Raw genomic sequence first — 23,069 nt, forward strand, 5'->3', positions numbered from 1 at the left:
GGTAGATAGCATAATGGTTATGCAAACAGACTCTCATGCCTGAGGCTCCAAAGCCCCAGGTTCAATCCCCCGCACCACCATAAGCCAGAGCTGAACAGTGCTCTGGTTAAAAATTTTTTTTAAAAAGTAAAATCAACAAAAAAATGTAACTGAGGTTTAATAATAATCTTGATAACAAGGAGAGAACCAAGGAGATAGAGAAGAGGTAACACAGCAGACTTCTTGCCTAATGACCAAGACTCAATCCCTAGCACCATATGCAGAGCTGAGTGGTGGTCTGGTCTCTCTTTCTGTCTCCTGAAAACAAATAAATAAATAATCATTTTTACCAGAGCACTGATCAGCTCTGGCTTATGGTGGTGCAGGGGATTGAATCTGGGACTTTGAAGCTTCAGGCATTAGAGTCTCTTTGTGTAACCATTATGCTATCTACCCCCACCCCAGTGAATAAAATCTGTAAAGAGGAAAAAAAAAAAGGTAAGAAGGGAGCTATTTACATCCTAGTGAAAGACAAATTGGGGGACTTTGTCCACTAGAAGTCCGCTGAAGTGAAATGATTATCTGTCTGCCAAGAGAGGACTTGCTATGTTTAGAAGAGAGGACACAACTGTTTAAAAACTTAAAGATTTTGATGTCAGAAAAGAAAGCATCAACAATTAAATGATAAATAGCCCAAAGAAGTAGTTTTTGAAAAATAAGACACAGGATTCAAATGCATATATGAGTAGTAGGCAACAAAGCCTGGGGGGTAGACTGGAGAACTTGAAATATATCTTTGAAAGTGTGTGATCCGGCCAGAGAGAGCTCAGGAGGTAGAGTGTGTGCCTTGCCGTGTGTGTATTTTCAGCCCTGGCACCATGTGAAAGTGCCAGGATCTTGGAGGAAGCTCGGGTCCTTTGGCATCTCTCCATCTCTCTTGACCTTTCTCTGTGTGTGTCTGTCTAAATGAGAAGGCAGCCCAGGATTAGTGGAAATGTGTATGTGTGGGTGTTAGGCGGTGGCACACTGGGTTAAGTGCACATAGTACGAAGCGCAAGGACCGGCCCAAGGATCCCAGATCGAACCCCCGGCTCCCCACCTGCAGGGGGTCACTTTGCAAGTGGTGAAGCAGGTCTGCAGGTGTCTATCTTTCTCTCCCCCTCTATCTTTCCCTCTCCTCTCAATTTCTGTCTGTCCTATCAAAAAAAAATTTTTTTTTGAAAAATGGCTGCAGGATCAGTGGGTTCGTGGTGCAGGCACTGAGCCCCTGCGATAACCCTGGAGGCGAGATATATTTATATATATGTAAGATGGGCTCTACCAACAAAACACAACACATTTTTATTCAGTATTTCCACTTCTTATCTTTCATTCCAAGGAATGAATCTTAAATATAACTTAGTTTTATACATAGAGATGTTTGTTGTGTTATTAAAATGTGAAAATGTGCAAATAAATTAAAATGCGCAGCAAGAGGTGAGTTCAGTAAATGGTGTTTATCACTTGGTTGGGAGCATCTAGTCAAGAAAAGCACTATACGTCTTATAATGTGGAGCATGCCTGAAAAATGGAAAACAGAATACACGATTTTGCACTCTGTGTTTAGAATCAAGTTAGAAATAATCACCAAATCTTAATGCCTGGAAAATGCAAGTAAAATGAATAAACCCAAATATTAAGAGCACTGCTAGGTGAGCCCTAAGATGGGGGCTTTGATTGTTTTTCTTTTCCTTTTTAAAAATAACTTATTTATTTTATTTAATGAGAGAAAAATAGAGAGAAAGAGACTGCACAGCACTGCTCAGGTCTGGTTTATGACGTTGTGGGGGATTGAACCTGGGACTGAACCTCTGAGGAGCTTCAGGCATGAAATTCTTTTGCATAATCATTATGTTGTTTGCCCAGCCTAATAAATTTTATGTTATTTGGTACGTGCAGTGCTGGGGACCAAACTCAAGACCTCAAGCTCGAGAACGCAACTCTTCATCCACTGCACCACCTCCTAGTACCCTTCCCAGCCCCTGGTGCCTCACTACCAGCGAGTCACAGATGACACGCTGGCAGGGCAAAGTGCTCACACACGGACAGTCTGAGCCCCTGCGTCCCCGGCTTCACGCAGGTGTCTCGTGCTGTGCTTTGGCCACGTGCTCATGAACACTGGGTGCTGGACCCAGTGGCAGCAGTGGCCTCTTCTGACCCACTGCCTCCCTGCTGGAGGCAAACTCGGAGCCCAGGTGTGTGGAGCAAGGTGCAGGAACTGGGCAGAGAAGAGGCAAGGCTTGGGCGCTGTGGCTTGGCCTCTGGCAGGTGGTCACCCAGAGCCACCCCACCCCCATCCTCCTCTCTGTGCTTCCCTTCCTGCTCAGCCCAGGTGCAGGTGCAGCCCCAGAAGTGGAAGTCAAGGGAGATGGGGCTCAGGCCAGTGGACAGTGACCTGGTGTGCTGACTGAGCGCAGGATGCTCCGTTAGACTCTCCCAGTTCCCCAGACCCTGGAGCCCTGGAGGATGCAGGGGTGATGGTGGTGGTGGAACCCCACCAAAGAGGGATTGGCTGCCCACACACACACACACACACACACCTGCTCTCCAGGATCCTGACCCTCCTGGTGAGGCTCTTAAGAGGTGCAGCTGCCAAGGAGGACCTGGAGCCTAGCTGGAGAACAGGGCTGACCCTCAGAGACACTGCTCACCCCTCCCCCTCACCAGCAGCACCCTCTTCCTCTGGCTGAGGCCACCCCCCTGCCTTTCAGGCTCCTAAATCCCAGAGGGTTCTGTCCTGGAGTAAGTCTGAACGAACGCTTGCAGACGGTGCAGAATAAAAGGCTGTTTGACGGCCGCTGTTCTCTAGCGTGTGTATCTCATATTCTGCTGGTCTTGCCAGAGCTACCTCCTCTCTCCTGCCCGCTGGTCCTCCTCTGCCACCCTCCACCTGCCTCTCCTCTCAGCCCGGGCTGACTCCCACTCCGGCTGCCGGGACTGACCATGAGGTATTTGAACAGAACCGGTGGCCTCTTCAGGAATGGGGTCCCCTGTGCTCTTTACCGTACACCCCAGCACCCATGGGAGCCTTCCTTGATGGTTGTAATTCACCTGCTGCCTCCGCACCCACCCCCCGACTTCCTGCCGCAGCCTGTGGGTGCCCCCCCATCTCCGCTGTTGTCCATGGACCCCCGTCCCTCCCACATTCTTTGGGCGCTGTGCTTGTCCCTGCTGGAACCTTCCCAGTGCCTGCTGGTGTTCTGTGGCTGCTCTTCCTTCACCTCCTGCAGGGGCACCCCCATAGGCTCCTTCCCACCCCTCCACTCCAGGTGCCCAGCCAGCCAGGGGCAGCTCAGTCCCGTCATCCTGAAAGACCCATGCCTGTCTATTTTTCCTCCCTTCCTTCCTTCCTTCCTTCCTTCCTTCCTTCCTTCCTTCTCTCTTTCTTTCATTCTTTTTGATAGAAAGAAGAGAGGTGCCACAGCACTGAAACTTCCTTCAGTGTGGTGGGGGCTGGGCTGGAACTTGGCTCACACACACTATCCAAGTGAGCTATTTCGCCGGCCCACATGGCTATTTCTTTCTTTTTTTTTTAAGTTTCATTTATTTCCTATGGAGCATATAGGGAGAGAAAGAGAAGCCAGGGCATCACTCTTGTACATGCAGCAGCAGGGATCAAACCAGGGGTTTCAGGTGTGTAAGTCCTGCACTCCAGCAGCTGAGCTATTTCCCTCAATGGCCGCTCTACCCCTTTTGAGAGAGTAGGCTCAAGTGAGAGCCCGGGTGGTGGTGTAATGCGTATAGGTAGCACACAGCTCACCACGTTCCAGGATCTGGCTTCTAGGCTCTGGTCCCCACCTGCAGGGAGGAAGCATCACGAGCTGTGAAGCAGGGCCACAGGCATCTCTCTTCCTCCCTCTCTCTCCTCTCTCATCCTCTTTCCCTCTGACTCTATCATAGTAGGGAAACAAGGAAAGGAAAGGAAAGCAGAAAATGGCTGCTGGGGGGCAGTGGGTTTGTTGCACTGAGCATGGAGATAACTCTGGGGGCAATAATAATAACAACGACAGCAAGAAGATTTGCGCAGGGGGGTGATAATAAGACAGATTGGGCACAGGGAACACTGGGTGCTCCGAGGCCCCTTGACTTCTAATCCTCTAAGGCACTGGAAAGGTCAGGTTCATGGCCACCTGCCTCCATGCTGGGGTCAGCCAGGGGCGGGGTGGCACGATCCAACAGCCAGGCCTTCAGGCACTTTGCTTCCTAGCTTCATTTGCCAGCAGAATTCTTATCCCTGGTCAGCAGCCAATTAATTTTTTTCTAGCAAAGGATTCTTTTTTTTCCCTAATCAGGAATCTTTTGGGATTTTTTTTTTCTACAGGAAAAGGAAAAAACAATAGTTTAAGCATAGTGGTTTGGGAAGCCTTCTAGTTTCTTCTCTGGCCAAACCCTGTCCTTCCTTCCCCTCCTTTAAACTCTGTAAAATGCTGGGAAAGGCCCTCGGGTCATATGGGTCATAAGTACAGACAGAGGCTGGGCGGCCTGGGGAGACAGCACAGTGGTTACACAGGTAGGGGCTGGGTGAGTCTGCGCAGAAGAGAGGTCCACGCTGCCTGGCCCCGTTTCCCACCTGCCCTGTTTGGGAGCCAGAATGTCACCCTGGCCTTTTGGAACCCTGGACACTGGCCCAGGGGGCCACCCTATTCTTGTGGGGTTCAGCCTGCATCACCACCTTCTTGATCAGATATCCCAGGACTGTGTCTTCAAGGCTGGGCAGGTCCCCTGACTGTGACGGTCATAACCTCGGAAGGACCAATCTAGAGAGAGCTGGCAGTGTGTGTGTGTCCCACAGGGAGGAAGGTAAAGTGTGACTGAATCATCAAAGGAGCTCAAGGACCCAAGGTGCCCCATAAAGGACATAAATGCTTTGTATCTAAAAGACACCCTGCAGACATGAGCGTGGCTCTGTGACTGATATGCAAGAACATTCTTACTATTTATTCCCTTTTGTTGCCCTTGTTGAATTTTTTAAAATATTTATTTATTTTCCCTTTTGTTGCCCTTGTTTTTTTTTTATTGTTGTTGTAGTTATTATTGTTGTTGTTATTGATGTCATCATTGTTGGATAGGACAGAGAGAAATGGAGAGAGGAGGGGAAGACAGAGAGGGGGAGAGAAAGACAGACACCTGCAGACCTGGTTCACTGCTTGTGAAGTGACTCCCCTGCAAGTGGGGAGCCAGGGGCTCAAACCGGGATCCTTATGCTGGTCCTTGCGCTTTGCACCATGTGTGCTTAACCCGCTATGCTACCGCCCGACTCTCACCTACTAACAATTTAATAACGGTTGGCTTGGCTCATGTAGAGAAGTCAAACATACATTTTATAAGGGTGGAAAGGGAAACCTCAGCCCAGAGAGCCTCCTTTCCTTATAGTTGCTCTGCATGAAGTCTAGCTCAAAGCATGCCTGAAATGGTATCTGATGGGTTTTAAAAAAATAAAAAGGACACAGTCAAGGAGGTGGCAGTAGATAAAGCACTGGACTCTCAAAGATGAGGTTCTAAATTCAGTCCCCTGCATCATGTACGTCAGAGTGATGCTCTGGTGAGATCTCTCTCTCCTTAACAAATATATCTTTTTAAAAATTGTTTATTTATTTTCCCTTTTGTTGCCCTTGTTTTTTTATTGTTGTTGTAGTTATTATTGTTGTCATCATTGTTGGATAGGACAGAGAGAAATCGAGAGAGGAGGGGAAGACAGAGGGGGAGAGAAAGATAGACACCTGCAGACCTGCTTTACTGCCTGTGAAGTGACTCCCCTGCAGGTGGGGAGCTGGGGGCTCGAACCGGGATCCTTACACTGGTCCTTTGGCTTTGCGCCACGTGTGTCTAACCTGCTGCGCTACCTCCCGACTCCCTAAATATATCTTTAAAAGTTAAAGTGAAGGGAGCTGGGTAGCAGTGCAGCAGGCTAAGTGCAGGTGGCGCAAAGCCCAAGGACCAGCATAAGGATCCCAGTTCAAGTCCCCAGCTCCCCACCTGCAGGGGAGTCGCTTCACAAGCCGTGAAGCAGGTCTGCAGGTGTCTGTCTCCCCCCCCCCCCGTCTTCCTCTTCTCTCTCAATTTCTCTCTGTCCTATTCAACAACAACAACAGCAGTAGCAACAATGACAATAACAACAAGGGCAACAAATGGGAAAAATGGCCTCTAGGAGCAGTGGATTCATAGTGCAGGCACCGAGCCCCAGCCATAACCCTGGAGGCAAAACAAACAAACAAACAAACAAATTAATAAAATGTTTTTAAAAAGTTAAAATGAAAGGAACTTTGTGCATTGTAATACAAGTACTTAACCAGGCACAAGGACCCAGGTTTGAGGTCCCGGACCCCTCCTGCAGGAGGAAAGCTTTATGAGTGGTGATGCAAGGCTGCAGGTGTCTCTTTGTCTTTCCCTCTCTATCTCCCCTTCCCCTCTCAATTTATCTCTGTTTCTAATAAATAAAATATGAAAAATATTTTAACAAAAATAAATAAATGAAAAATGGCATTATTATTATTATTTACCAGAGAACTACTTATCTCTGGCACCTGGTGGTGCTGAGACTTGAACCTGGGACCTCAGAGCCTCAGGAATAAAAGTCTTTTTGTAGAACCATTGTGCTATTCACCAGCCCAAAAATGGCATTTAGAAGATGCTGGGAGTCAGGCGGTAGCGCAGCAGGTTAAGCGTACATGGACCGGTGCAAGGATCCTGGTTCGAGCCCCCAGCTCCCCACCTGCAGGGGGAGTCGCTTCACAGGTGGTGAAGCAGGTCTGCAGGTGTCTGTCTTTCTCTCCCCCTCTCTGTCTTTCCCTCCTTTCTCCATTTATCTCAGTCCTATCCAACAACGATGATAACAATAACAACAATAACCACCACAACAATAAAAAACAACAAGGGCAACAAAAGGGAAAATAAATAAATGAATAAAAAAGTTTTTAAAAACTTAAAACAAGAAGATGCCCTCACTGTATTACTTGTGCATCTGGGCCTGCAGAGCTGTCTTGTGTTTCTGCTGCCACAGGGAGGGTGGTGGATCCCCTTGCTGTGGCCTTGAGGTATTTCCAGAAAACATCCTGTAGTCACACTTCCTGGAATTTCTCTTTAACCAAACTCTGTATAAAAAAAGACAAGCTAAAACAACAAGGGCAACAAAAGGGAAAATAAATAAATAAAAAAATTAAAATTTCAAGGTTTTTTTTTTTTTTTTTACTGTTAAGCAGTAAAAAAAAAGTGAATATGGCTTGAATGAAGGCATACAAACAAGCCACTTAGGGCTGGGGAGAGTATAATGGTTCCGCAAAAAAGACTTTTATGCCTGAGATTCTGAGGTCCCAGGTTCAAACCCCAGAACCATAAGCCAGAGTTAAGTAGTGTTCTGATAATTAAATGACTAGTCATTTAATTCATCTGTTTAGAAATACTTTATTTATGTGTTGGATAGATTCAGAGAGAAATTGAGACGGAAAGGGGAGGTAGACACCTATAACACTGCTTCACCTCTCATAAAGTTCCCCCCCTGCAGGGACCTTGGACCTGAGTCCTTGCCTATTGTAACACATGCTCTAGTGGGTGTTGCCACTGCTGTTGTTATTGTTGAATAAGACAGGGAGAAATTGAGAGAGAAGGGAAGACAGAGAGGGGGAGAGAGAGAGAGACAGACACCTGCAAACCTGCTTGTAAAGCGACCCCCCTGCAGGTGGGGAACTGGGGGCTTGAACCGGCATTCTTATGCTGGTCCTTGTGCTTTGTGCCGTGTGCACTTAACCCGCTGCGCTACCAGCCAGCCCTCTTCCCCCTGACACATTTTGTTTTCTCCATTCTCTTTGATAGAAGGGAGGGAGAGAGGGAGAAGGAGGAGGAGAGAAGGAGAGATGCTTGCAGAACTGCTCATTGCTAGTAAGCTTCCTTCCACAAGTGGGGATGGGAAGGCTTGAACCCAGGTCTTCATGCGTAGTGACGAGTGCGCTCTACCAGGTGCACCACCACCCGGCTCCACCTCATTGTCTTTAATCAACACTGTTGTTGTGATGTGACCAAAGCGCAGCTCAGCTGTGGCTGTCAGTGGTGCCAGGGATCCAGTGTGCTATCTTCATGACCCTGCCCTTCTTTCTTTCTTTAGCTGGGAGAGAGAGAGAACAGCACAGACGCTTTCTTCGGTATAGTGGAGGTTGCTGGGCTCAAACCTGAGCTGCATACATGGCAAAGCAGTGCACTATCCAAGTGAGCTTTTTTTTTTTTTTTTTTTTTTTTTTTTTTAACCAGAGCACTGCTCAGCTCTGGCTTATGGTGGTACAGGGGATTGAACCTGGGACTTTGGAGCCTCAGGCATGAGAGACTCTTTGCATGACCATTATGCTATCTACCCTCCGCCCACCAAGTGAGCTATTTTGACAGTCTTCTATACTTAACGTATGTTACCACCAAGATGATTTCTGGGGCTCCAGGACTGCACGCATCCAGTATTCCCAGGGAACTCTCCTTATTCTGCTTTCATTTTATTGAGGACTTAACATTGACACCATGGGAGGTGTCTGCAGGACACTCTCGTTCCCAGCTTAGGGCCTTTTCCGTCATCATGCACCAAGACATTATTTTTTGATGGAAGGTGAGGGAAAGACAGAGACAGAGGGGAGAGGAGAGATACTACAGTATTGCCCCACCACCCCTTCATGTGGGTGTTTCCATGTGGTGTCCAGGGGCCCGAACCCAGGTCCTCATGCATGATACAGTGCAGGCTCTACCAGGTGAGCCATCTTGCAGCCCCGACACTTGCTGACTTGACTGACAGGTCAAGCCCTGGTCTCCCTGGGCTTGGGTAAGAATCTGCAGTTCTGGGGACTGGCTGGTAGCGCAGCGGGTTAAGTGCACAAGGCACAAAGCACAAGGACCAGCATAAGAATGCCGGTTCAAGCCCCCAGTTCCCCACCTATAGGGGGGTCGCTTTACAAGCGGTGAAGCAAGTCTGCAGGTGTCTGTCTTTCTCTCCCCCTCTCTGTCTTCCCCTCCTCTCTCCATTTCTCTCTGTCCTATCCAACAACAACAGCTATAACAACAATAAAAACCACAACAAGGACAACAAAATAAGAAAAACAGCCTCCAGGAGCAGTGGATTCCTAGTGCTGGCCTGAGCCCCAGCGATAACCCTGGAGGCATAAAAAAAAGAATTTGCAGTTCTGGGTATCAGCCTGTACTACCTGGGCTCCCCAGCAGGGGGCGGGCCTCCGTCCTCGAGGGGGCTGCTGTCGCGGTGCCCTTCCCACCGTCCGTCTTTCCGAGGCCCCGCTGGGCTGGAGGGGGCACTGCGGAAGGCCTGTGGCGGTGGATACGGGTGGCCTGGGTGGGTGACGCCCAGTGACCCCGCTCCCCCAGGTACGTGTGCATCGCCATGGAGGCGCTGGACCAGCTGCTCATGGCCTGCCACTGCCAGAGCATCAACCTGTTCGTGGAGAGCTTCCTCAAGATGGTGGCGAAGCTGCTGGAGTCGGAGAAGCCCAACCTGCAGATCCTTGGCACCAACTCGGTGAGGGGCCCTGGGGGTGGGGTGGGCATGAGCTGGGGGGCCCGTGGGCTGTGCTGGTGCTGCTGCCCACTCGTCTGAGGTCCCTTGCCCCTGGGGATAATGTACTTTGCATTAGCGGGGGTATTTCTAGTTTGTATAATTCAAATAAATAGATAATCCTTACATTTTGATTTCTGTAAATATAATGGTCAGGGCTGAGGAGACAGCATAATGGTTCTGCAAAAGACGTTAATACCTTGGCATCGAAAGCACCAGGTTTAATGCCTGGCACCACTATAAACCCAAAGCTGAGCAGTGCTCTGGTAAACAAAATGAGAAAGAAAGAAAAAAGAGGGGAGGGGAAAAACGTAATAAGATAGCTTCAAAAGAATAAATCTGACCATTATAAAAGCACACGGTTCCCAAGGTTGTAAGCCACCATCACTATCTAGTATGTTTGTCTCCAGGCTGATGATGTTTACATTGTTTTTAGATAGAGACTAAAAAGCAGCAACTGGACTGAGGAAGCGGCTTCGTGGTTCTGTAAAAGACTTTCCTGCCTGAGGCTCTGAGCTCCCAGGTTCAATCCCCAGCACCACCATCAGCCAGAGCTGAGTCAAAGAAATAAGTTGGGGGGGGGGGGTCTGATGCGGAAACATCCGGTTGAACTAACACACTAACATGTGCAAGGAACTCAGGTCTGAGCCTCCCCCTGCCCCCCAGCAAGGGGATGCATCACGAGTGGTGAAGCAGGTATGCAGGTGTCTCTTTCTCTCTCTTCCTCCCCTGTCAATTTCTCTCCTATCAGTCAAAATACAAAAAAAAAAAAAGAAAGAAAGAAAGAAAAAAAGAAAAGAAAAAGGAAGGAAGGAAGGAAGGAAGAAAAAGAAAAGAAAAAATGTCCACCAGAGCAATGGATTTGTAGTTCTGGCACCAAGCCCAGCAATAACCCTGGTAGCAAGAAAAAGAAATAAGGGGCACGACAGTGGCTCTTCTGGTAGAGTACACACTTTACAGTGTGCAAGGACCTGGGTTCAAGCCCGTGGTCCCCACCTGCAGCGGGAAGGCTTCATGAGTGGTGAAGCAAGGCTGCTGGTGTCTCTCTATCTCCCCTTCTCTCAATTTCTCTCTGTCTATCCAATAATAAATAAAAGGAAGGATGTAAAAAAAAAAAGATTTAAAAGGGGGCCAGGTGGTGGCGCACATAGTTGAGCGCACATGTCATAATGAGCAAGGACTCAGGTTCAAGTCCCCGATCCTCACCTGCAGGGGGAAAGCTTTGTGAGTGGTGAAGCAGTGCTGTAGGTCTCTCTCTCTCTCACCCCTTCCCCTTTCAATTTCTGGCTGTCTATCCAATAAATAAGTAAAGATAATTAAAAAAATAAATAAATAAGATTAAAAGTAGAGAAAGATGTCACAAATTAAAGCTTAAGGCTTGACCCTTGTGATTCTCAACCTGACTCCTCTTTTTTTTTTTTTAAATAACTCTCAGGAGAGTTATTGCTAGGGCTTGGTGCCTGCATGACTCCAGTGCTCCCACTGACTACATTTCCCCTTGTTGGGCAGTATGCAGGCTCCCCCCTGCTTTATGCTGTGGTCTATTTACATAATCACTGTTTCACCTGGGAGCCACCCTGCCTACAGGGCATTGGTTTAATCCCCACTGGTTTGCACTCTTTTTGCTCCGCCCCTTCTCCTAGTCACACCCTGTTTTCCACCACTCTCTTTTCACTCCACCCTGTCTACATCACATCCTGTTTTCACATCCTACTATTTCCTTCTTGGCGAGTATAAATACAGCTGCTCTTCTGATTAAAGACACATGGGAGTGCCTTCTGGCTCCGAGAGTCCCAGAGTCTCTCTCCTACGATGCTAGCCCGACACGAGTTCCTGACCCCTCTCCCACGCAGCAGCCTAGGTTGGCTCCAGTCGAGTTCTCTCCGACCCAGAGAACACGTGTCCTCGGGAAGAAGCACCCTCAGGCTATCCCAGCATCCCCTCTTTTTAAAAAGAATTTTATTTTATCTTTTTAAAGAGCCAGAGAGAAATTGAGAGGGCAGAGGGTTGCATAGGGAGAAAGAAACAGACAGACACCTGCAGCATGCCCCACTGTTCATAAAATTTCCCTTCCATACAGATGGGTACTAGGCCTTTGGGCATAGTAACGTGTGCTCCAGTGGACCAGCCTGACTTCTGAATTTGTCTTGCATAGCCCACAGCTGTCTTCACTGTCCTGCCTAAGTTGATTCAACCAGAAGAGTTTCTCATCTTATTTTCCAGGAGTCAGACTAACAACTTTTCCCATTCTCTCTCTTTCTCTCTGCCAGCTAGCTGCCTTTGACAAATGACAAGTACAGTAACTAAGGGTGAAATCTTTTGTCAGGTTGCCCTGGCAACAGCTTCAGGTTCTGTCTTCCTTGTCCCATTTTGGATAACGATAGGGGAGAAGAGAACATCCAAATGAGAAGCCAGCCAGCCAGGCTGCATCCATGGGGCGTCTGTCTCCACAGGGTGGGGGGCACAGAGAGCAGGGGGCTGCCAGCTCTGGCCCTGGGGCTGTCATTCTATTAGTCACAGCCTGAAAAATTTCTTGGGCTGTGCGTCACTGTGTCCTCGAGAGCATGCTGAGCGATGACTAAGCCCGAGTCCTGAATTTGACGTGTGTGGTGAAGGAGATCATGCAAGGACAAGTGATAAGAGAAGCGGTGTAACGTGCCTGCAGGCTGCCTCCCTGATGCTCGGTCCCGCTCCCCAAGTCTGGGATCTTCTAGAACCTTCCCTTAAAGAGTGTTTCCTTTTCTTTTTCCTGCACACTGTAGAACTGACAGCATGCTAGTGTCTGATATCATATCAGGCATCTCTGGTTTGCACAGGGATTGGAGGCTTTGTGGGAACAAAGTGGCAGGGACTGCAGGCCGGATCAGGACTGGCATTCCTGAAAGGGGGAGAGGGGGAGAGAGAGAGAGAAGGATAAAGGAGCCAGTGAGCCCATCTAACGACTTCTGTGTATCTGTTTTTTATTAGTGATTTAATAATGGTTTACAAGATTCTAAGATTACAGGAATATGGTTCCACACTGCACCCACCACCACAGTTCTTTGACCCTCCTCATAACTCAGCGGCTCTTACAAAGTCTTAGAGATGTTCAGTCCCTTTTTTTTTTTCTAAGTTCATGAAACCATCTGGTAGTTACTTGACTTTCACTTCCTTACTTCGCTAAGCATAATCACCTACACTCCCACCCATTTTATCCCAAAGGATACTATCTCATCTTTTTTTTAATAACAGAGCAGTATTCCATGAAGTCTATGTCCTGTAACTTATTCTATAAATATATTTTATTTATATTTATTTGAGAGAGACAGAAACAGAGACCAGAGCACTGCTCAGCTCTGACTTGTAGTGGTGCTGGGGATTGAACCTGGGACCTCAGAGCCTCAGGCATGAGAGTCTTTTGCAGAACCACTATGCTGTCTCCGCTGCCCCATGTCCTGTAACTTCTTTATCCAGTTACTTGTTGGTGGACATTGATTTATTTAGGTTGCCACCACTCCTTGGCTGTTGTGAATAAAACAGCTATGAACGTAAGGATAGATATTCTCGTGTCCTTCGGATAGATGCCTGAGAGTTGTATTGCTGGATCATAAGGTGTTTCTGTTTTTATTTGTTTAAGGGCTCTCCGGACTGTTTTTTTAAATGGTCTGAACCCATTTGCACTCCCACCAATAGTGTAACAGTGTTCCTTTCTCTCCCTATTCTCAAAAATACTTGTCATTTCTTGTTTTGCTGGTGTAGACCATTCTCGGGCGTGAGGTGGTATCTAGTGGTTTTAATTTGCATTTCTCTAACGATAAGTGAAGTGGAGTGGTTTTTTAAAAAATATTTATTTATTTATTTATTTATTTATTTATTTTCCCTTCTGTTGCCCTTGTTTTTTTATTGTTGTTGTAGTTATTATTGTTGTTATTTATGTCATTATTAGATAGGACAGAGAGAAATGGAGCAAGGAGGGAAAGATAGAGAGGGGGACAGAAAAATAGACACCTGCAGACCTGCTTCCCTGGCAGGTGGGGAGCCAGGGGCTCAAACTGGGGTCCTTGAGCCAGTCTTTGCGCTTTGCGCCATGTGTGCTTAACCCGCTGCGCTACCGTCCGACTCCCCTGGAGCGTTTTTTATATGTCTGTGAACCATCTTTATTTCTTCATTATAAAACTGTTCAGATCTTCTGGGTTATTTGTTCTTTTTTTTCCCTGTAGGTGAGCCCGAGGACTTTGAAACTATAAGTAGACTTCTTAGCTTAATCACTGACTCCTGACCAAGAGATAAAGCAGGGTGGGGCAGAGATAATCCAGTGGTTCTGCAAAGAGACTCTCACAGCCCAGCCCCACCACTAGGCCACCAAGGTACAGATCTTCTCCTGAGTTTCCTGGTTAGATATCTGTCCCCTGGTGTCAGCACAGGGCCTCCCTGCTGCTGCTTCAAACTCTGAGGGTAGTAGCAATATTTATTCTTCCATTCCATGAACAAGAGATGGAATTCCATTTTTCTGTGTCACCTTTTATTCCTTTTGACAAGATCTTACAGTTTTCATTGTAAAGATCCTTCACCTACTTTGTCAGGTTTACTCCAAGGTGTTTGATCTTTTGGGGTTTTGTTAGAACTGGGATTGCTTCCTTCAATTCCCTTTACTCAGCTCACAATTTGTGTATAAAAATGGCACAGTCATGTATACTGATTATGTATCCTGCCACTTGAGTGAACTTATTGATGATTAACAGTAGTTTTTTGATAGTGTCTTTAGGACTTCTGTCTATAGCATCATGATTTTGGAAAATAGTGATAGTTTAGCACCTTACTTTCCAATTTGTCTCTGTCTTGCCTGGTTGTTCTGGCAAGGACTTCTAGGACTATGTTGAATGGTGGTGGTGAGACTGGGCATCCTTATCTAGTCCTAGATTTTAAGGGAAGAACTTTCAGTTTTTCCCCATTGAATATGATGCTAGCTGTGGGAGCCTTTTAAAACAGTTTTTATTATTTTTTTTAGATGTGTTTATTTATGTATGTGAGAGGAGGTCGGGGAGGAGGGGAGAAGCTGGAGGAGGGGAGAGGAAGAGGGAGAAAGAGAACCAGAGCATCAGTCTGGCACGTGTGCTGCTGGGGAAGGAACCTGGGACCTCACTTTTCTTATCTTTTTTTTTTAATATATAATTTTTTCAAAATTATCTTTATTTATTTATTGGATAGAGGCAACCAGAAATCGAGAGGGAAGAGGGAGATAGAGGAGAGAGACAGAGAGATACCTGCAGCCTTGCTTCACCATTATGTGAAGGTTTCCCCCTGCAGGTGGGGACCAGGGGCTTGAACCTGAGTCCTTACGCACTGCAACACACTGTAACGTGTGCACCCAACCAGGTGTGCCACCACCTGGCCCCAGACCTCATTTTTCATAGTCCAACACTCCACAATCTGGACCACCCCCCAGGTCACTAGAATCTTTATTATGTTGAGGGGTTTTCTTTCTATTCCCAATTTCTTGAGGGTCTTTAGTGTAAATGAGTGCTGAATCTTGTCAAGTGCCTTTTCAAGATGTATTGGTGTTTTATTCTTAGTTTTTGCTGATATAGTACATTATGCTAATTGAGTGCTTGTTGAACCATCCTTGCATCCCTGGAATGAACAGTTTAGAGACTCCTGAAAGCTAAACATGCAGCCCAGGAGGTAGTTCAGTGGATAAAGTGTTGGACTCTCAAACATGAGGTTCTGAGTTCTTGGTGGGTTTTTTTTGTTGTTGTTGTTTCTTTTTTTTTTTTAAATTTTTTAAAATATTTATTTTATTTATTTATTCCCTTTTGTTGCCCTTGTTGTTTTATTGTTGTAGTTATTATTGTTGTTGTCGTGGTTGTTGGATAGGACAGAGAGAAGTGGAGAGAGGAGGGGAAGACAGAGAGGAGGAGAGAAAGATAGACACCTGCAGACCTGCTTCACCGTCTGTGAAGCGACTCCCCTGCAGGTGGGGAGCCGGGGATCGAACTGGGATCCTTATGCAGGTCCTTGTGCTTTGCGCCACCTGCGCTTAACCCGCTGCGCTACAGCCCGACTCCCTGTTGTTGTTTCTTATTTGATTTTTACTTGTTTGTTTCTTAATTGCTACCAGGGTTATCACTGGGGCTCAGTGCCACCACTGTAAGTCCACCAATTTTATTTATTTATTTATTTATTTATTCTTTCTATTTTTATTGGATAGGACAGAGAAAAATTGAGAGGGAAGGGGGAGATAGAGGAGAGAGACACCTGCAGACTTGCGTCACTGCTCGTGAAGTGTCCCCCTGTAAGAGGGGAGTAACAGGGAGACTTGAACCCATGTCCTTGTACATGGTAACGAGAGCACTCAACCAGGTGTGCCATCACCTGGCCTTGAGGTCCTGAGCTTTGTGCCCAGTATTGCATATGCCAGAGTGATGCTCTGGTTCTCACTCTCTCCTTCATTAGGAAATTAAAAAGAAAGAAGTGAAGCGTATAGAATCACTATATGACTCAGCAAGACTCCTTGGTTTATGCTCAGGAGAATGGAAGACAGGTTCTTAAACAGACACTTGTGAGAGCATAAAAGCACTGATCACAGTAACCACAGGATGGGAAGCTTCTGGTGGAATTGTATATGTGACCCCATTCACACTCGAGGCTTGTAAGGGATAAATCCACAGAGACAGAAAGTAGATTTGTGTTGCCAGGGGCCAGAGGAATGGAGAGTGATAGGTTCAAGGTTTCCTTTTGGTCTGATGAAACAGTTTTGGTTATAGAATATGGTGAATGTGTTCAACAAATGTCACTGAGCTCTGTATGTCAAGTGATTTACCATTCTGTGAGATTTTTACTGAATTGCCTGCCCAAGGAAGTGGTACAGTGGCTAGTGCCCAAAGGGAAAAATAGCCTCCAGGAGCAGTGGATGCGTTACTATGCCCCAGCAATAGCTCTGGAGAACAAAATAAAAGAGAGAACGAATAGTGAGTAGTGAGGGAGAAGGGGAGGGACAAAGGGAAAGGAAATGCTTTCTCTGGTTTCTGGGAATGTATAAACCAGGCTCTTACTGCCTCGTGAGTCACACAACTGCCTCCTGCACCTCAAAAAGATTTTATTTATTTATTTATTTATTTATTTTTATTCCCTTTTGTTGCCCTTGTTGTTTTATTGTTGTAGTTATCATTGTTGTTATTGTTGTTGGATAGGACAGAGAGAAATGGAGAGAGGAGGGGAAGACAGAGAGGGGGAGAGAAAGACAGACACCTGCAGACCCGCTTCATTGCTTGTGAAGTGACTCCCCTGCAGGTGGGGAGCCGGGGGCTCAAACTGGGATCCTTATGGTGGTCTTTGCACTTTGTGCCACTTGCACTTAACCTGCTGCGCTACCGCCGGACTCCCACAGAGATTTTTATTTTATTTTATTGTCAGTGCAGTGTTTTTTCTTTCTTTATTGGGGAGATTAATGGTTTACAGTCAGCAGTAAAATACAGTAGTTTGTACATGTGGAACATTTCTCAGTTTTCCACATAACAATTCAACCCCCTCTAGGTCTTCCTCTACCATCATGTTCCAGGATCTGAACCCTCCCTCTGAACCCTCTTTGTTTTTATTATGACTATTTTTTAAATTTTATTTATTACGTGTGTGGGGGGGTTTCCTGTGAGACACTCAGAAAAAGAGAGAAACCAGACCACCACTCCAGCACATGCAGTACTGGGGATTGAACCGGAACCTTAGGCATGCAGGTCTGACACTATACAAGTTGAACCATTTCCCTAGTCTCTGGGCCTGGTGCTTTAAACTAGGGTTTTGCTGTTGGGGAGATGGGCTCCTTTGGTGCACCCCACCCTCCCACCGCCCATTTGGATGAGAAGACAAGGCCCAGGGGCCACTCCTCTAAGCTGAGGGGCTGCTTTCTCTCCGCGGACCCTGCTCACAGTGGCCCTCAGACTGCACACTGTGGGCAGCCAGCCCCAGTATGGCCCCTGGTGTGTGTGAAGGAAGAGCTGGCACTTTGATCTTGGAGGCAGCGCCCACCTGTGGCCTTTGAAGTGTCATGTGTATGAAGCCTCCGGGTGCAGCTGTGGAGACCATCCTCAGTCCTCATCCTCATCCTCGAGGCTCTCAGCCCGCAGTCTCATGGGCTAGATGACTTGCTTTTTTTTTTAATTTCTTTATTGGGGAGTTAATGTTTTACACTCGACAGTAAATACAATAGTTTGTACATGCATAACATTTCCCAGTTTCCCATATAACAATACAACGCCCACTAGGTCCTCTGTCATCCTTCTTGGATCTGTATTCTCCCCACTCACCCACCCCAGAGTCTTTTACTTTGGTGCAATACACCAATTCCAGTTCAGGTTCTACTTGTGTTTTCCTTTTGATCTTGTTTTTCAACTTCTGCCTGAGAGTGAGATCATCCCATATTCATCCTTCTGCTTCTGACTTATTTCACTTAACATGAGTTTTTCAAGGTCCATCCAAGATCGCCTGAAAATGGTGGTCACCATTTTTTATAGCTGAGTAGTATTCCATTGTGTATATAGACCACAACTTGCTCAGCCACTCATCTATTGTTGGACACCTGGGTTGCTTCCAGGTTTTGACTATTACAAATTGTGCTGCTAAGAACATATGTGTACACAGGTCTTTTTGGATGGGTGTGTTGGGTTCCTTAGGATATATCCCCAGGAGAGGAATTGCAGGGTCATAGGGTAGGTCCATTTCTAGCCTTCTGAGAGTTCTCCAGACTGTTCTCCACAGAGGTTGGGCCAATTGACATTCCCACCAGCAGTGCAGGAGGGTTCCTTTGACCTCACACCCTCTCCAGCATTTGCTGCTGTTACCTTTTCTGATGTATGACATTCTCACAGGAGTGAAGTGATATCTCATTGTTGTCTTTATTTGCATTTCTCTGACAATCAGAGACTTGGAGCATTTTTTCATGTGTTTCTCGGCCTTTTGGATCTCTTCTGTGATGAATATTCTGTCCATGCTCCCCCCCCCCATTTTTGGATGGGGTCATTTGTTTTCTTGTTGTTGAGTTTGGCAAGTTCTTTATTTATTCTGGTTATTAGCCCCTTGGATGACTTGCTTTTTTTCTTTTCTTTTTTTTTTTTTTTTTTTGCCTCCATGGTTATTGCTGGGGCTCTGTGCCTGCACTGAATCTACTGCTCCTGGAGGCCTTTTGTTGCCCTTGTTGTGGATATTATTACTATTGTCACTGCTGTCGTTGGATAGGACAGAGAGAGATTGAGAGAGGAGGGGAAGAGAAAGAGAGACACCGGCAGTCCTACTTCACCGCTTGCGTAGCAACCCCTCTGCAGGTGGGGAGACAGGGCCTTGAACCGGGATTCTTAAGCCAGTCCTTGTGCTTTGCGCCATGTGCGCTTAACCTGTGCTACTACTGCCCCGACCCCTGATAACTTGCTTTTTTTTTTTTTTTGCCTCCAGGGTTATCACTGGGGCTTGGTGCCTGCACCACAAATCCACTGTTCCTGGAGATGATTTTTCCCTTTTGTTGCCCTTGTTGTCTATCATTGTTGTTGTTAATATTATTGTTGTCATTGTTGTTGGATAGGACAGAGAGAAATGGAGAGAGGAGAGAAAGACAGAGAGGGGGAGAGAAAGATAGACACCTGCAGACCTGCTTCACCGCCTGTGAAGCGACTCCCCTGCAGGTGGGGAGCCCGGGGCTTGAACTGGTGTCCTTACACTGGTCCTTGCACTTTGCGCCATGTGCGCTTAACCTGCTTCACTACTGCCCAGCTCCCGATAACTTGCTTTTTTAATAAAAGTCATTAGTAGGGTATGAGTTAGCTGTGGTAGAGGTGGGACAGGCAAAAATTCTTTGCTGTGTTTAGACATTTAGGAAAAGAAAAACAGTGATCTGGGACCAGGAGATAAGGAGATAGCTCACTCAACAGAGCATATACATTACCACGAGTGAGGTCCTGGGTTCAAGCCAGGCAGCATGGGGGACCGGGTGGAGGGGGAGCTCCATGGATGGTGGGACAGTGATGTCTCCCTCTCTCTCTCTCTCTCTCTCTCTCTCTCTCTCTCTCCCTCTCTCCCTCCCTCAGATAAATGATAAAATTGGCCGGGGGGGGGGGGAGGTCTTTTACCAGTGATACTGCACATACTTTCTGGCACCATATTAAAAAAAAAAAATGGAGTAGTGACTGCAGGTAAACGAGGCCCTTGGAAACTCAGAGTAGGGCTAGTGGAATAGCTCACTAGAACAGTGCCTTGCCTGTGTGCAGCCTAGGTCCAAACCTGGCCCCCAATGCACTGAAGGGAGCTTCAGTATGACAGTCTCTCTGTCTCTCTCTCCTTCTCTCTCCCTCCCTCCCTCTATTTCTCTGTCTCTACTGAAAATTTAAGACCATCAGTAGCGGACAGAGGGCATCAGAGTCTCACATCCTTTATTTGAGGTCCAGTCCCACTGCTCTCAAGCTGCTTGACCTGAAATAATCTACTTGTCCCTGAGACACTGTTTCCTCACCTGCACGAGGTAGGGGAGCAGTGGCAGCCCTGCCCGGCTCTCTGCGTGGCCAGAAATCACACCACACTGTGCTGTCTGGGTAGGCTGAAAAGTCCCCTCAGGGCCCATGCAACAGCTCACACCGCTTCGCCATGTGCATGCCCCAGGTTCTACTTTCCACCACATTGAAAGAGGCTTCAGTGCTGTGGTCTCGCTTTCTCCGTCTCTCTCTACCTGACTGGTGAAAGAAGGAAGGAGGGAGGGGAGGAGGAAGGGAGGAAGGAGGGTGGGTAGGTAAGTGGGTAGAAGACAGCCTCGTGCCAGCCTCTGGAACCTGGGTCATCTTTCTTCTTGTGTGGAATCCCAGGCTCTGCAGGTGTGACCATGTGAAGGGGCTTGTGGTGAGGACACCAGCCCTGATTATGGGGAGAGGTAGGTGCAGAATGAAGCCACCAGGGTCTTCTTTTTATTTTTGAGTTTTTTAAAGTATATTTATTCCCTTTTGTTGCCCTTATTGTTTTTTTATTGTTGTTACTGATATCATCATTGCTGGATAGGACAGAGAGAAATGGAGACATGAGGGGAAGACAGAGAGGAGGAGAGAAAGACAGACACCTGCAGACCTGCTTCACCACCTGTGAAGCGACTTGCTTACAGGTGGGGAGCCGGGGGCTCGAATCGGGATCCTTATGCCGGTCTTTGTGCTTTGCACCACCTGTGCTTAACCCGCTGTGCTACCGCCCGACTCCCCACCAGGATCTTCTGAGCCACTGGCCAAGAGAGATTTATCGCTGAGAAGATGAGGACAGAGCCCAGGGCGATGCCCACCAAGTGCCTAGATGGAAGCATGGTTCTTTCTGGCAGTCAGGTGTGTGCTGCTCTAGGCACTGCCTCCACACGCCTGGCAGTAAAGGTGGGCACACACCTGGCATGGCAGCATCCCCCCCTTCGTCTTGGAGGATATGTGCCTCCAGGCCTGAGCCAGAGCAGGTGAGCTTCCTGGCAGCCACATGCAGCATTTGTTCTCTGGTTAGTGAGATGGCAAGGTGTGAAAGGTGTGAGGTTGGCGCTGAGGATGTGGCTCTGTGTGGTTGTGTTTCAGTCTGTTGGGGCCAGGGCTGGGCCCCGGGGCCTCACACAGGCAGACCACACCCTCTGCCACTGGGCGACCCCTGTTTATGTTTTATAAATATATATATTTTACTTATTGATTTGATAGACAGATAAATTGAGAGGGGGAGTTAGAGAGAGAGAAAGATACCTGCAAACTTACCTCACTGCTTGTGAAGTTTTCCCCCTGCAGGTGAGGAGTGGGGCTTGAACCCAGATCTTTGCACTTGGTAATGTGTGTGCTTAACCAGGTAACTTGTGTCCCTCTCATTTTGTTTTTTCAAATTTAATTTTTATTTTAATGAAAGAGAAAAACCAGAACATTGCTCTACAGTGGAGCGCTGGCCCTCACTCATTCAAGACCTGTGTTCAACCACCAAGCCACTTCCCTGACCGAAAGTAAATAAATAAAATAAAATAAAAGCCTAACTTAAAAATAACTTTATTTTAATTGCCTAACTTAAAAAATAATTTTATTTTGGGAGTCAGGTGGTAGTGCAGCGGGTTAAGCACAGGTGGCGCAAAGCGCAAGGACCAGAGTAAGGATCCAGTTCAATCCCCCGGCTCCCCACCTACAGGGGAGTCGCTTCACAGGCAGTGAAGCAGGTCTGCAGGTGTCTTTCTCTTCTCCTCTCTGTCTTCCTCTCCTCTCTCCATTTCTCTCTGTCCCATCCTACAACAATGACATCAATAACAACAACAACAATAAAACAAGGGCAACAAAATGGAATGAATAAATAAATAATAAATTTTAAAAAATTTTAAACTTTAATTGATTTTTACTTTCTAATTTATCACTATTATTATTTTGTAATTTTTAATATTTATTTATTTCCTTTTGTTGTCCTTGTTGTTGTAGTTATTGTTGTTGTTATTGATGCTATCGTTGTTAGATAGGATGGATAGAAGAGGGGAAGACAAAGAGGGGGAGAGAAAGACAGACACCTGCAGACCTGCTTCATTACCTGTGAAGCGACTCCCCTGCAGGTGGGGAGCTGGGGGCTCGAACAGGGATCCTTATACAGGTCCTTGTGCTTTGCGCCATGTGTGCTTAACCCATTGCACTATGCCTGACCCCCAGCAGTTAAGTCTTGATTACTCTTGATAATAAGTAGACACAAAGGCCTGCCAGTTCATCACAGTGATTTAAAATCACTGACACTTCTTCTCATGTCTTGAGGTTACTTGTAAATGTATCATTCAGATACTTCCGGTTAACAGGCTTCAAGTCCAGTAGTACTCCATGGAGTACATTTCCCATAAATTCCTTAGCCAGTCATCTGCTGATGGGCATTTAGGCTGCTTCCACTCTTTGGCTGTTGTGAATAATGCAGCTCTGAACATAGGGTTGTATGTGTCCCTCTGAACTAGCAAACACAAACTCTTGAGCCCAGAGGTTCCAGATTCAATCCCTGTCACTGCCGTATACCAGAGTCGAGTAGCACTCTTGCCTCACTTTTTTAAAAAGTTGTTATTCATTTATTTATGAGAGAGAGCTAGAGAAAGAGGACATCACTCTGGCACATGTGCTGCTGAGGATTGAGCTTGGGACCTTATGCTTCAGGGTGTAATGCTTTATCCACTGTGCTACCTCCTGGACTCTTGACTCGTTCTTATAAAAAAGTCAATATACTTTTTGAACCTTTTAAAAAACTTTTTGAGATATTTTGTTAGTTTTTTTTTTTTTAGTCAGTATTGGAAAGAGACATAGAGAGGAGAGACACCTAGAACTGAAGCTTCCCAGTGCCATGTGCCATGTACCCGGGTTCAAACCTGAGTTGAGGGCTTGGCAAAGCAGGCACACTCCCTGCTGAACTGCCTCACTGACCCCAGACTGAGATTCTGCCCACCAGCTGGAGGTTAGCAGAGGGGAAGTGGGAAGAGGACGGGGCAACCAGACCCAAAGGGACAGCGTTTAGTGACAGGAACTAAGCATAAGGCACGACAGAACTGGAA

At 46.9% G+C, this 23,069-nt stretch overlaps 1 protein-coding gene across 2 annotated transcripts in view; it reads left to right on the top strand.

Annotated features, from left to right (window-relative positions):
* Positions 1 to 23,069, top strand: part of EFR3B (EFR3 homolog B) — a 90,533-nt gene that overhangs the window by 51,198 nt on the left and 16,266 nt on the right. For both annotated transcript variants that reach the window (XM_060186676.1, XM_060186677.1), the window contains exon 4: positions 9,367 to 9,517. In XM_060186676.1, coding sequence (XP_060042659.1) covers positions 9,367 to 9,517 — 151 coding nt within the window. The remainder of the gene's footprint in view (positions 1 to 9,366; positions 9,518 to 23,069) is intronic.

This window comes from Erinaceus europaeus, chromosome 3 (genome assembly GCF_950295315.1).
Source record: "Erinaceus europaeus chromosome 3, mEriEur2.1, whole genome shotgun sequence".
NCBI classification, from domain to species: Eukaryota; Metazoa; Chordata; class Mammalia; order Eulipotyphla; family Erinaceidae; genus Erinaceus; species Erinaceus europaeus.